The 16953-nt window shown below is 42.2% G+C and overlaps 1 protein-coding gene across 5 annotated transcripts in view; it reads right to left on the bottom strand.

The window, feature by feature from the left end:
* Window positions 1-731: 731 nt before the first annotated feature.
* Window positions 732-16953, bottom strand: part of LOC139409066 (3',5'-cyclic-AMP phosphodiesterase 4C-like) — a 175871-nt gene continuing 159649 nt past the window's right edge. For all 5 annotated transcript variants that reach the window (XM_071153739.1, XM_071153740.1, XM_071153741.1 and 2 more), the window contains 4 exons: window positions 16691-16845; window positions 14211-14333; window positions 8352-8534; window positions 732-7383 (listed from right to left, as the gene is read on the bottom strand). In XM_071153739.1, the coding sequence (XP_071009840.1) occupies window positions 6829-7383; window positions 8352-8534; window positions 14211-14333; window positions 16691-16845 (1016 nt within the window). In that variant the 3' untranslated portion in view covers window positions 732-6828. The remainder of the gene's footprint in view (window positions 7384-8351; window positions 8535-14210; window positions 14334-16690; window positions 16846-16953) is intronic.

The raw sequence follows: 16953 nt of genomic DNA, 5'->3' as shown, positions 1-16953 counted from the left end.
CATGTTCTGAATTCTGTCGCTGTACATTTCAAAAGTGCTGAACAAGTAGTTATATTGACTACGTCCGTGGTCGCTTTCTCATTGATGTATTAACTGAAATTAAGGATGGCCTCTTATCTGCGTACATCTCAATTGTCAGTATGTGTAGTGGTTTTGCTGACATTGCGTCCCACTTTTTTGTTGTTGTTTGCCCCATCAATATTTACATGCTAAAATCGCCACTGGGTGGGACCATTCTAGACAATAAGAGCATACACAAATGCGATATAAAGTTGCCGAAATGCCATGCGTCTACTTATATCAGTGCATTCGTAACAAACTAACTATCCCGATTCGTCTACTTTATTCGATCAAAAAAAATCCTCACGTAGCAAATTAGCAATTGCATTTTTCGTTGACCTCCATGCAAAAAAAATTTCACTTCGCGGTCTTATTTTCGTGGACAGACTTGGGGCTTCGTAAATCCATGGCTTAATAATAAAAAATAATTAAAAAGTATGCTATGCAGTTGTCGGTTAACGCTGAGCGACACAAGCAGCAGTTTACGGTGAATGATCTCTGCACACGCAGGTACACTACCTTTGAAAGCTGCATTGCAAATAATATCTCGCGTTCAAATTGACATGTAGAATAATGCTTGAATCAAAGATTAGGACGGGATTCAATAAAACAGAAATGAACTATTTGCGCACAGACAGATTTAAGAATATGCACAAAAATGATCCATTTAATAGGCATACAGGTTTCCATATTTATTGGCATTTTCACTTTGAACAACTTGAACTCCAGAAACTTTGGGCTTTAAAAATTATAAACAAAACGAAGCAAATTCTCTAAACAAATATTGGAGCGATAGATGTATACATTTTGAAAGGTATACTTGATTTTTTTTTAGGCTCCAGAAAAATGTATTGAAAGCTAGAATCCTTAATTGAAACAACAATGTAACTAAATAAATAAATAAAGGAATGGGCCTGGATAAATGTACCCACACTCTAATTCATAGACTGAGCTATGGATGCTAAGGGACTGACCCTCCACACTATCAAAATTATAGTATGAACCATGTTTTGAAGCTATACAGTGTTTGTTTACATTTACATTGTTTACAAACATTGGAGTAAAACAAGCTTATATTTGGGGTTCTGATGGGAATATATTAGTCCAAAAATGCATGTCACAACTACAGATTCTATCGTTAAGATCTCTTTTTACAGTACTTACATTTTGACAGACAAATATACTAGGAATAAATATCGGACTTGGAACAACATTGAGGATGAAAAGACGGACATAGAACAGAAGTACAACAGTAATGGCATGCCGTCATGTGTCACTGTTTCAGAGCAAAGCAATAAAAAGGGACCAAGAGAACAAATTATCACCATTCTAACTTCTCAGCCAACACGTTTAACACTGAATGGCACTGATTTATGTACGTTTTACCCTCAATACAGTTGAGCTCCTCCCCATCACAATTTAAGGTTATTATTTCAGCTGTTTGCTTATTCATGACCAAACAGCTGAGTGAATGGAATACTGTCAAAGTACAGTATGTATGAATACTAATGTACTCTTCTCCTGCCTTACCAGGAAAAGAGTAAGGGGGAATACTTTTTAGTGTTAGTTCCCAGGCAAGTTAACCAAGCTGGAGCTGTTGAACTTTTTTGGAAGTACTGTTCATTTCAAATTTCACTGTCCTATCGCTTTAAAATGGGAGGTATTCTTATCACAGGAGGTTGGTTGCACCTTAATTGGGGAGGACGAGCTCGTGATAATGGTTGGAGCGGAATAAGTGGAATGGTATCAAACACATGGTTCCCATATGGTTTCCGTCATTCCATTCGCTCTGTTCCAGCCAGCATTATGAGCCGTCCTCTCCACAGCAGCCTCCACTGATTCTTCTCTATGTACAGTACCAGTCAAAAGTTTAGAACACCTACTCATTCAAGGGTGTTTATTTGTACTATTTTCTACATTGTAGAATAATAGTGAAGACAAACTATTAACACATATGGAATCATGTAGCAACCTGGAATACATTTTAATGAACAGGTGTGCCTTGTTAAATGTTAACATGTGTAATTTCTTTCCTTCTTAATGCGTTTGTGACAAGGTAGGGGTTGTATACAGAAGATATCCCTATTTGATAAAAGACCAAGTCCATATTATGTCAAGAACAGCTCAAATAAGCAAAGAGAAATGACAGTCCATCATTACTTTAAGACATGAATCCGGAAAATGTCAAGAACTTTGTTGGTTTTTGCGACTGCACTTGAAGAAACTATCAAGTGCTATGATGAAACTAGCTCTCATGAGGACCGCAACAGGAAAGGAAAACCCAGAGTTACCTCTGCTGCAGAGGATAAGTCCATTAGAGTTAACTGCACCTCAGATGGCAGCCCAAGTAAATGCTTCACAGAGTTCAAGTAACAGACACATCAACATCAACTGTTCAGAGGAGACTGTGTGAATCAAGCCTTCAAGGTCAAATTTCTGCAAAGAAACCACTACTAAAGGACACCAATAAGAATAAGAGACTTGCTTGGGCCAAGAAACACGAGCAATGGACATTAGACCAGTGGAAATATGTCCTTTGGTCTGATGAGTCCAAATTTGAGATTTTTGATTCCAACTGCCGTGACATTGTGAGACACAGAGTAGGTGAACAGATGATCTCTGCATGTGTGGTTCCCACCGTGAAGCATGGAGGAGGTGTGATGGTGCTTTGCTGGTGACTCTGTCTGTGATTTATTTAGAATTCAAGGCACACGTAACCAGCATGGCTACCACAGCATTCAGCGACACGCCATCCCATCTGGTTTGCGCTTAGTGTGACTATCATTTGTTTTTCAACAAGACAATGACTCAAAACACACATCCAGGCTGTATAAGGGCTATTTGACCAAGGAGTGCTGCATCAGATGACCTGGCATCCACAATCACCAGACCTCAACCCAATTTGAGATGGTTTGGGATGAGTTGGACCGAAGAGTGAAGGAAAAGCAGACAACAAGTGCTCAGAATATACAGTTGAAGTCAGAAGTTTACATAAACTTAGGTTGGAGTCATTAAAACTTGTTTTTCAACCACTCCACAAACTTCTTGTTAACAAACTAGAGTTTTGGCAAGTCGGTTAGGACATCTACTTTGTGCATGACAAGTAATTTTTCCAACAATTGTTTACAGACAGAAAAGTTCCAGAAAATGAAGTCATGGCGTTTGAAGCTTCCGATGTAGACCTCCACAAGTCTGGTTCATCCTTGGGAGCAATTTCCAAACGGCTGAAGATACCACGTTCATTTGTACAAACAATAGTACGCAAGTATAAACACCATGGGACCACGCAGCCGTCATACCGCTCAGGAAGGAGACGAGTTTGGTCTCCTAGAGATGAACGTACTTTGGTGCAAATTAATCCCAGAACAACAGCAAAATACCTTGTGAAGATGCTGGAGGAAACAGGTACAAACGTATCTATATCCACAGTAAAACAAGTCCTATATCGACATAACCTGAAAGGCTTCTCAGCAAGGAAGACGCCACTGCTCCAAACCCACCATTGCAACTGCACATGGGGACACATGGGGACAAAGATCGTACTTTTGGAGAAATCTTCTTGGGTCTGATGAAACAAAAATAGAACTGTTTGGCCATAATGACCATTGTTATGTTTTGCGGAAAAAGGAGGAGGCTTGCAAGCCAAAGATCACCATCCCAACCGGAGGTGGCAGCATCATGTTGTGGGGGTGCTTTTCTGCAGGAGGGACTGGTGCACTTCACAAAATAGATGGCATCATGAGGAAGCAAAAGTATGTGGATATATTGAAGCAACATCTTCAAGACATCAGTCAGGAAGTTAAAGCTTGGTCGCAAATTGGTCTTTTACAAATGTACAATGACTCCAAGCATACTTCCAAAGTTGTGGCAAAATGACTTAAGGTCAACAAAGTCATGGTATTGGAGTGGGCATCACAAAGCCCTGGCCTCAATCCCATAGCAAATGTGTGTGCGGAACTGAAAAGGCGTGTGTGAGAAAGGAGGCCAACAAACCTGACTCAGTTACACCAGCTCTGTCAGGAGGAATTGGCCAAACTTCACCCAACTTATTGTGGAAGGCTACTTGAAACATTTGACCGAAGTTAAGCAATTGAGTGTATGTAAACTTCTGACCCACTGGGAATGTGATGAAATAAATAAAAGCTGAAATAAATCATTCTCTCTACTATTATTCTGACATTTCACATTAAAATAAAGTGGTGAACCCAACTGACCTAAGACAGGGAATTTTTTACAAGGATTAAATGTCAGGAATTGTGACAAACTGAGTTTAAATGTATTTGGCTAAGGTGTATGTAAACTTCCGACTTCAACTGTATATGTAGGAACTCCAAGACAGTTGGAAAAGCATTCCTCATGAAGCTGTTTGAGAGAATGCCAAGAGTGTACAAAGATGTCATCAAGGCAAAGCTTGGCTACTTTGAAGAATCTAAAATATATTTTTTAGTTACTACATGAATCCATATGTGTTCATAGTTTTGACGTCTTCGCTATTATTCTACAATGTAACAACTAGTAAAAAAATTTTTTTAAAACATTGAATGAGAAGGTGTCCAAACTTTTGACTAGTACTGTACATCTGGGGTACAAGCATATTCTCCAACGTCTTACAATTCCTGTCGGTCCTTCCCTGTAGCATACTTGTTAAAAGTTATACAGCATTGGTGGAAAATGGATGTTTCAGTGTTTTGCTGTGGTCAATTGGCATTCGCATACTGTAGATAAAAGCTGTATCCCTGTGAAGAGCAGAACATTAATCAACTTGACAAAATTGAATGAGGCATTTAAGTCGAAGCATTACATCCAACGTATTAAGGTGCGACATTTCCCATGAAAAAAATTAGCATAATTCTAACAATTGATCAAATAACATGAATACAATCAACAGTTCAGAGAGAACATTGTGTTAAACATTTCATAATGACTTAGGCTGGCAGATGCTTTGGTTCAAATTCCAAACACACAATTTTCCCTATAAACTTGTTTCCCGTCATGAACAAATTAAACAAGACATTAGGGGCTTATTCAGGCAAATGGGAAGTTATCAAATGTCAATACGGAAATTATTTTCTGTTGTGTTTTACAGGGAATCATATCATCTCTGTTCACTACATTTCTATCTGCAACTTTCAAAGCATCGCACCCTACTGGACAAAAACTCCTATTAGTCTACTCTGCGGCCCTGTCCAGAAACAACCCGTAGCCCCTAACCCCTAGACACTTGTGGATATCTGACAGGATTTCATAGGTTTAAGCTACAGTACATGACAATTTAACCACAATTTAACCACTCTGATAGGTTAGGTGGAATTATTACCACATTTATTACACCTATCCATTCCTCTCAGATCTACACAACCTTCAGTAAGCTGTCTAGTAGAATCATGGTTTGGCTCAAGCGCTTCAGAACTGAATTAATTTACAACAGAGATTGTAAAGTGCTACTGGATGGTGGAGGCACCCTGATAACTATGCTTACAAAGCACAGAGACAAACAGACATAGTGAAGACATCCCAAATATATAAAAGAAAACAACCATTTCATATCATATTTAAAAATGTGACAAACGTAAAACATGACCCCATAAAAACAAATACAATTTTACGAATATGAGTGTAGTGGTGGTGTTTGTCTAGATTTAAAACAACCCAATCAACCACAGTACTTCAGGAAATGTTTAAATGCTTGACTTGTATACAGTGGGGTCTGAAATTATTGACACCCTTGATAAAGAATAGCAATACTGACTGTATAAAATAAATAATACAAATACTGAGCTATATTTTGTGCTAAAAAATGACTTTCCCCCCCCTAAAAGGTAGGGGTCAGAATTATTGACACCCCTAAAGATTTCCTATAAATGATTCTGTATCAAGGGTGTCAATAATTTCAGACCCCATTGTATATAATTATACTGGTACTGTTTGTTTCTTACTCCATACTTATTTACTTGCTTTAGTTCTCAAACTCAAACTCTTCATTTAGATCAATAGAGGGCGCCAGACACATGTCAATCAGTTATGTATTTTTGCGTAACTTGAACCTCTTGAAGTTCTAAAAAAAGTTTGTTGTCAGCGACAAAACTCGAAACAGGCAGTCTAGGTTAAGGGGCACCCAAGAAGTCTGTGCTACATTAAAATCATTTCTCTCTCCATACCCTGAGGTTTAAGTCACAATTATCTCACTATTCAGGTACATACTGGATTTGGTTAAACGTATCATTCACAGAACTCTCAGAAACTAAATGAAATATACTAGTTTATGCTTACTGCATCCAAACAAATATAATCCCCCTAATTGTATGGTGCAACAGTTCTAAGACCCTGTAAATTGATCACAATCCTTACAATATTCCATTGAATAAATCTATATTTCATCATTTTGAGGAAGACATTTTCTCAGTAGAATTCCTTGCTCCATCAGGAGACGTTGGTGAGACTGGTTAGCCATGTAATTAGTTCTACCTTTGATCAGCTAGACATATACAGCAGTCTGTTTCTGACACTTTACCCCTAGAATCAATTACAGAAAACAGGACTAAAAAGTCCCATCTGGCACAAAGGAGAAAAAAAGAGGATATAACGATACTTCTTGTTCTACAAGATTAAATGGAGGGAAAGTGGTCAGTGTAAAGGTGTCTTCAGTGTAAAGGGACTGTTGTCATTACAGACTGTTGTCAAAAAACCCACCCTGCACGTCCAATTGCTGCTGGGACCCACGAACCAAGGCAGGGACTGAATGAGGTGCTGGGTGGGCTAGGGTTGGTGTTACGTGCCAAGCCGTAGGTACGCTACACTATTGCCTTCCTGACCCAGTTCTCTGTCCATATCGTCTCTGTCGTCTCTGTCCAGCCCGGGGCTCAACATCCTGAGATGGCCGGGGCTCCTAACTGACATGGTGGTCAGACTGAGGGCCCGGCCAGGGTGAGGGGAGGGGGGCCGGTGTCTGGTGCTGCTGCTGGGCTCTGGGGATTGAGACAGGGCCGGGGTCTTCCTAGAAGTCTCTCCCCCCAGTGACATCTCCTCCTCGGGTGGGCTCTCCAGGTCTGACTCGACATCGCCCTCCTCCTCCTCCTCCAGGGTAAGTTCAAACTGGAACTTGTCCCCTGTGGAGGTGCAGCAGCCCCCCGCCATGGCCTCCAGGGCCCCTGGCCCCCTGTCAAGGTCCCTGTCCTCGAGGGTGGGTGAGGGGCTGCGCTGGATCATACTCTGGTACCACTCCCGGTTGTCCTCTAGCGTGTCCAGAATGTCCTGGGCGTCAGGGTGGACCAGGTCAGCCCACGTCTCCCACAGAGGGTGGACAATGTAGTCTATGAATCCCACCTGCAGGGGGGAGTAAATATGTGAGATGTAAATGCACAAAGACCCATACTTCTGAACTTTTGCTAAGACCATTGGTTTAAACCATTGGTCTCAAATGGCTAGTTGCTAGCTTTTCTCATAAACCATGCTGGCAAAATTTGCCACAATGCAATATCCAGTAACAAAATTCTTAGCAGCCAATTAAAATTGTCTACGTAGTTGGATCTGATCCCAATACTTTCTCACTAAAGTATCCATTGAACTTTTAGCCAACTGTCTTAGCGAACTGTGACCCCAATCAGTCATAATGGTTTGGAAAAAATACAACCAGTTGACAAGACCTCCATCTTCGATTTATTTTTACGGTGGATGTAGCTAAATATATAAACGTATAATCCCCGTAAAAGCACATGGATGTGTATGAAACGGTGAACAAAAACTTGGAATTTGGTCATATATGCAGAAATGTGCCTTACTGCCTTTCAAACTTTGTGGAACATCAATAACTTAGCCATGGAAGCAACATGCAAAATATATTGGAACACTCCACTTAACCAAGCAGTTGGATGGTTTAACAATCTCCCTCTGGTGGCCAAGTTGACCTTTTTAACAAATACAATTGCATGGTGGCTATACTGTTTAAGGTTGATTCCTTATTTAGTTTCCGGATCGAATGATCTGCACAGCTGGCCGTCCCCAGCATCGTGGCAATTTTTGACAGGTTGGCCTATGAGAAAATCTAGCAGCTAGAAATATAAGACCAATGATTTAAACCAACGGTTTTAGCAAAAGTTCACGAGTATGGTTCCACACTGTTTGATGGGTTCAAACAGACAGTATGACAATAACTTGTAAGCAACTGGGTCTGTTAAGCAGTGCCAAAGATCTGCGGGTGGGTTTGCAGATTTGTGTGAGTGAGAGAGCCTGCGTGCCTTCGCCTGCGTGCACACTACTTGTATGCTATGCACATGCGCTGTACAGTACAGTACCTGGGTCTTCTCGACAGAGGCATTGTGTTTGTCACACATAGGGCTGATCTCCATGCCCTTGTCCCTCTCCCTGTCCCCCTGGGTGAAGAACTCCATCATGATGCGGTCCGTCCACTGGCGGTAGACGTCCAGTGGCTTGGTGGGGTTACTCAGGTCAGCACAGTGAACCATGTTCTGCAGGACCTTGAGACAAGCACAAAGGACCCCGTTAATCTATTGCTTTGATCTTTTCAGAATATTTTTTTAAATTACATATACACTACTGGTCAAAAGTTTTAGAACACCTACATTGTATTATACTAGTTAAGACATCAAAACTGTGAAATAACACATATGGAATCATGTAATAACCAAAAAAGTGTTTTATATTTGAGATTCTTCAAATAGCCCTAGCACCTGACCTCAACCCAATTGAGATGGTTTGGGATGAGTCAGACCGCAGAGTGAAGAAAAAGCAGCCAACAAGTGCTCAGCATATGTGGGAACTCCTTCAAGACTGTTGGAAAAGCATTACAGGTAAAGATGGTTGAGAGAATGATAAGAGTGTACAAAGCTGTAATCAAGGCAAAGGGTGGCAATTTGAAGAATCTCAAATATCAAATATACAGTGGGGGGAACAAGTATTTGATACACTGTCGATTTTGCAGGTTTTCCTACTTACAAAGCATGTAGAGGTCTGTAAGGTCTGTAATTTCGCTCATTACCTGTATTAACTGCACCTGTTTGAACTCGTTACCTGTATAAAATACACCTGTCCACACACTCAATCAAACAGACTCCAACCTCTCCACAATGGCCAAGACCAGAGAGCTGTGTAAGGACATCAGGGTTAAAATTGTAGAGCTGCACAAGGTTGGGATGGGCTACAGGACAATAGGCAAGCATCTTGGTGAGAAGGCAACAACTGTTGGCGCAATTATTAGAAAATGGAAGAAGTTCAATCACCCTCGGTCTGGGGCCCCATGCAAGATCTCACCTTGTGGGGCATCAATGATCATGAGGAAGGTGAGGGATCAGCCCAGAACTACACGGCAGGACCTGGTCAATGACCAGAAGAGAGCTGGGACCACAGTCTCAAAGAAAACGAAACACACTACGCCGTCATGAATTAAAATCCTGCAGCGCACGCAAGGTCCCCCTGCTCAAGCCAGCGCATGTACAGGCCCGTCTGAAGTTTGCCAATGACCATGTGGATGATCCAGAGGAGGAATGGGAGAAGGTCATGTGGTCTGGTGAGACAAAAATAGAGCTTTTTGGTCTAAACTCCACTCGCCGTGTTTGGAGGAAGAAAAAGGATGAGTACAACCCCAAGAACACCATCCCAACCGTGAAGCATGGAGGTGGAAACATCATTATTTGGGGATGCTTTTCTGCAAAGGGAATAGGACGACTGCACCGTATTGAGGGGAGGATGGATGGGGCCATGTCTCGCGAGATCTTGGCCAACAACCTCCTTCCCTCAGTAAGAGCATTGAAGATGGGTCGTGGCTGGGTCTTCCAGCATGACAACGACCCGAAACGCACAGCCAGGGCAACTAAGGAGTGGCTCCGTAAGAAGCATCTCAAGGTCCTGGAGTGGCCTAGCCAGTCTCCAGACCTGAACCCAATAGAAAATCTTTGGAGGGAGCTAAAAGTCCGTATTGCCCGGCGACAGCCCCGAAACCTGAAGGATCTGGAGAAGGTCTGTATGGAGAAGTGGGCCAAAATCCCTGCTGCAGTGTGTGCAAACCTGGTCAAGAACTACAGGAAACACATGATCTCTGAAATTCCAAACAAAGGTTTCTGTGCCAAATATTAAGTTCTGCTTTTCTGATGTATCAAATACTTATGTCATGCAATACAATCATACAATGTGATTTTCTGGATTTTTGTTTTAGATTCCATCTCTCACAGTTGAAGTGTACCTATGATAAAAAATTACAGACCTCTACATGCTTTGTAAGTAGGAAAACCTGCAAAATCGGCAGTGTATCAAATACTTGTTCTCCCCACTGTATATTGATTTGTTGAACACTTTTAGGTTACTACATGATTCCACATGTGCTATTTCATAGATTTGATGTCTTCACTATTATTCTACAATGTAGAAAATAGTAAAAAGAAAGAAAAACACTTGAATGAGTAGGTGTTCTAAAACTTTTGACTTTTGTCATTTCTACTTCAGGCATTTATGTAGAAACCTACATTTACATGACACTATGTCTTGACTTACACTATATATATATATATATATATATATATATATATATATATATATATATATATATATATATATATATATATATATATATATATATAAATTATATATATATATATATATATATATATATATATATATGGACACCCCTGTTGCTGACAGGCATATAAAAGCGAGCACAGCCATGCGATCTCCATAGACAAACATTGTCAGTAGAATGGCCTTACTGAAGAGCTCAATGACTTTCAACGTGGCACCATCATAGGAGGACACCTTTCCAACAAGTCAGTTAGTCATATTTCTGCTCTGTTAGACTTGCACTGGTCAACTGTAAGTGTTGTTATTGTGAAGTGGAGACGTCTAGGAGCAACAATGGCTCAGCCGTAAAGTGGTAGGCAACACAACCTCACAGAACGGGACCGCCAAGGGCTGAAGCCCGCAGCGCGTAAAAATCGTCTGTCCTTGGTTGGAACACACACTAATGTGTTCCAAACTGCCTCATGACGCAATGTCAGCACAAGAACTGTTCATCGGGAGCTTCATGAAATGGGTTTCCATTACCGAGCAGCCGCACATAAGCCTAAGATCACCATGTGCAATGGCACAAAGTGGTGTAAAGCTCGCCGCCATTGGAATTTGGAACAGTGGAAACACGTTCTCTGGAGTGATGACTCACGCGTGAACATCTAGCACGCTACCTGCCCAAAAAGGAGTGCAAGCCTTCATCGTTGGCGTTTCTATAGAAGTGTTTGGCGATAGACTAGGAATGCCTTGAAGATCGACCAGTCAATCGTGATCGACCGGTTATCAAAGTTCGAGCTTTGAAATAAACTCAGCAAAAAAAGAAACGTCCCTTTTTCAGGACCCTGTCATTCAAAGATAATTCTTAAAAATCCAAATAACTTCACAGATCTTTATTGTAAAGGCTTTAAACACGGTTTCCCATGCTTGTTGAATGAACCATAAACAATTAATGAACATGCACCTGGTCGTGAACATGAACATGCACATGGTCATTAAGACACTAACAGCTTACAGAGGTAGGCAATTAAGGTCACAGTGATGAAAACTTAGAACAGTAAAGAGGCCTTTCTACTGACTCTGAAAAACACCAAAAGAATGATGCCCAGGGTCCCTGCTCATCTATGTGAACGTGCCTTAGGCATGCTGCATGGAGGCATGAGGACTGCAGATGTGGCCAGGGCAATAAATTGCAATGTCCATACTGTGAGATGCCTAAGACAGCGCTACAGGGAGACAGGACGGACAGCTGATCGTCCTCGCAGTGTCAGACCATGTGTAACACCACCTGCACAGGATCAGTACATCTGAACATCACACCTGCGGGACAGGTACAGGATGGCAACAACAACTGCCCGAGTTACACCAGGATGCACAATCCTTCCATCAGTGCTCAGACTGTTCGCAATAGGCTGAAAGGCTGGACTGAGGGCTTGTAGGTCTGTTGTAAGGCAGGTCCTCACCAGACATCACCGGCAGCAACGTCGCCTATGGGCACAAACCCACCGTCGCTGGACTAGACAGGACTGGCGGTTTTGTCTCACCAGGGGTGATGGTCGGATTCGCGTTTATCGTCGAAGGAATGAGCGTTACACCGAGGCCTGTACCCGGGAGCGGGATGGATTTGGAGGTGGAGGGTCTGTCATGGTCTGGGGCGGTGTGTCACAGCATCATCGGACTGAGCTTGTTGTCATTGCAGGCAATCTCAATGCTGTGCGTTACAGGGAAGACATCCTCTTTCCTCATGTGGTACCCTTACTGCAGGCCCATACTGACATGACCCTCCAGCATGACAACGCCACCAGCCATATTGCTCATTCTGTGCATGATTTCCTGCAAGACAGGAATGTCAGTGTTCTGCCATGGCCAGCGAAGAGCCCGGATCTCAATCCCATTGAGCACGTCTGGGACCTGTTGGATCGGAGGGTGAGGGCTAGGGCCATTCCCCCCAGAAATGTCCGGGAACTTGCAGGTGCCTTGGTGGAAGAGTGGGGTAACATCTCACAGCAAGAACTGGCAAATCTGGTGCAGTCCATGAGGAGATGCACTGCAGTACTTAATGTAGCTGGTGGCCACACCAGATACTGACTGTTACTTTTGATTTTGACAACCCCTTTGTTCAGGGAAAACATTCAATTTCTGTTAGTCACATGTCTGTGGACAGTTGACAGTGAGAGGATGTTTCTTTTTTTGCTGAGTTTATAACATGGTCTGAGAATAACAATATTGGCAGGCCAGGCATATAGCCAATATGCTGTGATAATGTAGTAGACCTACCGCACAAACCTCATTCCTACAAAACTGTAGGTTAATGTTAAATTTTTTAAGTCATGCGAAAGTGAACTGCATTGGGATCAGTGGTCACCAACCTTTTCTAAGTGATCAGGGGTGGCAGTGTAGCCTAGTGATTAGAGAGTTGGACTAGTTACCGAAAGGTTGCAAGTTCAAATCCCTGAGCTGTCGTTCTGCCCCTGAACAGGCACTGTTCCTAGGCCGTCATTGAAAATAAGAATTTGTTCTTAACTGACTTGCCTAGTTAAATAAAGGTCAAATAAAAAAATAAAATTGATAGTTGGTATTCAGCAGTCTTAAAAGTATGCCTTATTTACTTTGAAGAACTACTAAAATAGTGATTTTGTCAGACAGCATAGATTATTTGATGACTTTGAATGAAATATTACATTCATCAAATAAAACAAATGTAGTATATGCAACAACTCAAATATTTGATTAAAGTAACGTGAAATAATTATGGTTAATAAATGCTAAGTAGCAATGGGCAGCCACTACCATCATGGGACTTGTATTAATTGTTTTATTATGTGTTGTTGCAGCATTCAGCCCGCATAAAGCATTGTGCAATTAATAAAAAAAATAAAAACGACATTAAAAAAACGTGTTTATATTATAATAATCTAACCAAAACCGAACCGAACTCAAAAAGCAAAAATTGCTCAGCACTAGTCAGGGGCGGACTTAGTGATTTAGAGGCCCCATGCAGAGGCCAGTCTGAGGCACCCCCATGTCTATTCAACAAAATCATGGCTACTGAACGAAGAGCTGTTTGGAGCCGGCTTATTTAGGTGAACGGAGCAGAATGAAAAGCCTAACTGAAAACACTTGAAATGTCCTTCACTAGTAAAGGTTTTGTATCACCACATACTGTAGAACAGGGGTGGTCAATCATTTTGTCTCGAGCCACATCAGGTTGTCAGAATTTAACAGCGGGCCGCACAATTTTTTTCCCAGATAGATTTGTTAGTCAAAAGAAAATTTGCAGGCCATAAAAGGGCAGTTATTTTAAAACAGGCTTATACAGTAGGTCCTTTATCATTTCAACATACTTTCTATCTCATTTTGAGGATGCACTGATGTGGAAATTCTGGGGCCAATACCTATATGTGATATTTTCATTGGAATATCGACCAATAACCGATAAATATGTTTTTACATTTTTTTTACATTTTTACATTACAAGTGTTCAAAAGTTAAGATAACAGAGAAATTATGTATTATTAAACAAAATGATGCCAAGTTCACAAGAACCCTAATGATATGAGGCCCCGGGCAATTGCCTGAGTTGCCTAATGGTAAGTCCACCACTGCCTGTGGCGTCTACTAATCTAGGAATGACCTCTGACCTGGATGCGGTCTGAGTAGTTGTCCAGCAGCAGCACTCCCAGACTGGTCACCTTCTTGGTCTCCACCATGGTCTTCAGGTCAGCCAGGAAGTTCATGTGCTTGGACATGTCAGTGGCCAACACCTGCAGAGGACAATACCCATTCATCACACTTACTTCAGTCACTAAGTCCAATGGCTCAGTGGGTTAGAGCATGGTGCTGCCCACATCCAGGGTTGTGTTGTGGGTTTGATTCCCATATGGGCCACATGCTGAATATACCGAGTGTACAAAACATTAGGAACACCTTACTAATATTGAGTTGCAGCCCCTTTTGGCCTCAGAACAGCCTCAATTTGTCGGGGCATCAAACCAAATCTTATTTGTCACATACACATGGTTAGCAGATGTGTAGCGAAATGCTTGTGCTTCTAGTTCCGACAATGCAGTAATATCTAACAAGTAATCTAACCTAACAATTTCAAAACTACCTTATACACACAAGTGTAAAGGAATGAATAAGAATATGCACATAAAAATATATGAATGAGTGATGGCCGAACAGCATAGGCAAGATGCAGTAGATGGTATAGAGTACAGTATATACATATGAGATGAGTAATGTAGGGTAGGTAAACATTATATAAAGTGGCATTGTTTAAAGTGGCTAGAAATACATTTATTACATCAAGATGGTAAGATGCAGTAGATGGTTTAGAGTACAGTATATACATATGAGATGAGTAATGTAAACATTATATAAAGAGGCATTGTTTAAAGTGGCTAGTGATACATTTATTACATATATTTTCCATTATTAAATGACTAGAGTTTAGTCAGTATGTTGGCAGCAGCCACTCAATGTTAGTGATGGCTGTTTAACAGTCTGATGGCCTTGAGATAGAAGCTGTTTTTCAGTCTCTCGGCCCCCGCTTTGATGCACCTGTACTGACCTGTCCTTCTGGCTGATAGCGGGGTGAACAGGCAGTGGCTCAGGTGGTTGTTGTCCTTGATTATCTTTTTGGCCTTCCTGTGACATTGGGTGGTGTAGGTGTCCTGGAGGGCAGGTAGTTTGCTCCAGGTGATGCGTTGTGCAGACCTCACTACCCTCTGGAGAGCCTTATGGGCGGAGCAGTTGCCATACCAGGCGGTGATACAGCCCGACAGGATGCTCTCGATTGTGCATCTGTAAAGGTTTGTGAGTGTTTTTGGTGACAAGCTGAATTTCTTCAGCCTCCTGAGGTTGAAGAGGCGCTGCTGCGCCTTCTTCACCACGCTGTCTGTGTGGGTGGACCATTTCAGTTTGTCCGTGATGTGTACGCCGAGGAACTTAAAACTTTCCATCCTCTCCACTACTGTCCCGTCGATGTGGATAGGGGGCTGCTCCCTCTGCTGTTTCCTGAAGTCCATGATCATCTCCTTTGTTTTGTTGACATTGAGTGTGAGGTTATTTTCCTGACACCACACTCCGAGGGCCCTCACCTCCTCCCCGTAGGCCGTCTCGTCGTTGTTGGTAATCAAGCCTACCACTGTAGTGCCGTCTGCAAACTTGAGAATTGAGTTGGAGGCGTGCATGGCCACGCAGTCGTGGGTGAACAGGGAGTACAGGAGAGGGCTGAGAACGCACCCTTGTGGGGCCCCAGTGTTGAGGATCAGCGGGGTGGAGATGTTGTTACATACCCTCACCACCTGGAGGCGGCCCGTCAGGAAGTCCAGGACCCAGTTGCACAGGGCATGGTCGAGACCCAGGATCTCTCGAGCTTAATGACGAGTTTGGAGGGTACTATGGTGTTAAATGCTGAGCTGTAGTGATGAACAGCATTCTTACATAGGTATTCCTCTTGTCCAGATGTGTTAAGGCAGTGTGTAGTGTGATTGCGATTGCGTCTTCTGTGGACCTTTTGGGGCGGTAAGCAAATTGAAGTGGGTCTAGGGTGTCAGGTAGGGTGGAGGTGATATGGTCCTTGACTAGTCTCTCAAAGCACTTCATAATGACAGAAGTGAGTGCTATGGGGAGGTAGTCATTTAGCTCAGTTACCTTAGCTTTCTTGGGACCATGGTGGCCCTCTTGAAGCACTCAAACCGGTGTACCTGGCACCTACTGCCATACCCCGTTCAAAGGCCCTTACATATTTTGTCTTGTCCATTCACCCTCTGACTGGCATACACAATCTATATCTCAAGGCATAAACATCCTTCTCTAACCTGTCTACTCCTCTTCATCTATACTGATTGAAGTGGATTTAACAGGTGACATGAATAAGGGATCATAGCTTTCACCTTGATTCACCTGGTCAGTCAATGTCATGGAACGAGTAAGTTCCTAATGTTTTGTGTGTGTTAAATGTACCGTTAAGTGACTTTGGGAAAAAGGTTTTGCTAAATGGCCATGTTATTATGATGTTAGCTAATTCCTTATCATGTTTAACTATGATAACAGAGAGTTATGTAGACATAATGTTTTTTATATCTGATTCCAATTCATTCAGTCAGTGTCTCACCATGTCGATGACCATCTTCCTGAGGGACTGTCCCTGTTTCTTGCTGAGGCTCTGGAAGATGTCACAGTTGTCCTCCTGTAGCAGCTTGAAGCCCACGGCCAGGTGGTGGTTCTCCAGGACAGAGGCGTCGTTGTACATCAGAGCAAGCTCAGAGTCTACAGTAGGAACACCCACAACTATAGTAAAGCAACAACAATTCCAAGGCACTCCTGTATTCAGTGATGTAACGCCTTACAGATGCTATAATGTAGTCTTCACAGTAG

The sequence above is a fragment of the Oncorhynchus clarkii genome, chromosome 5, assembly GCF_045791955.1.
Source record: "Oncorhynchus clarkii lewisi isolate Uvic-CL-2024 chromosome 5, UVic_Ocla_1.0, whole genome shotgun sequence".
NCBI lineage: Eukaryota > Metazoa > Chordata > Actinopteri > Salmoniformes > Salmonidae > Oncorhynchus > Oncorhynchus clarkii.
Note: the sequence above shows the minus strand (reverse complement) of the source record. Positions and strands in the feature narration are given on the sequence as shown.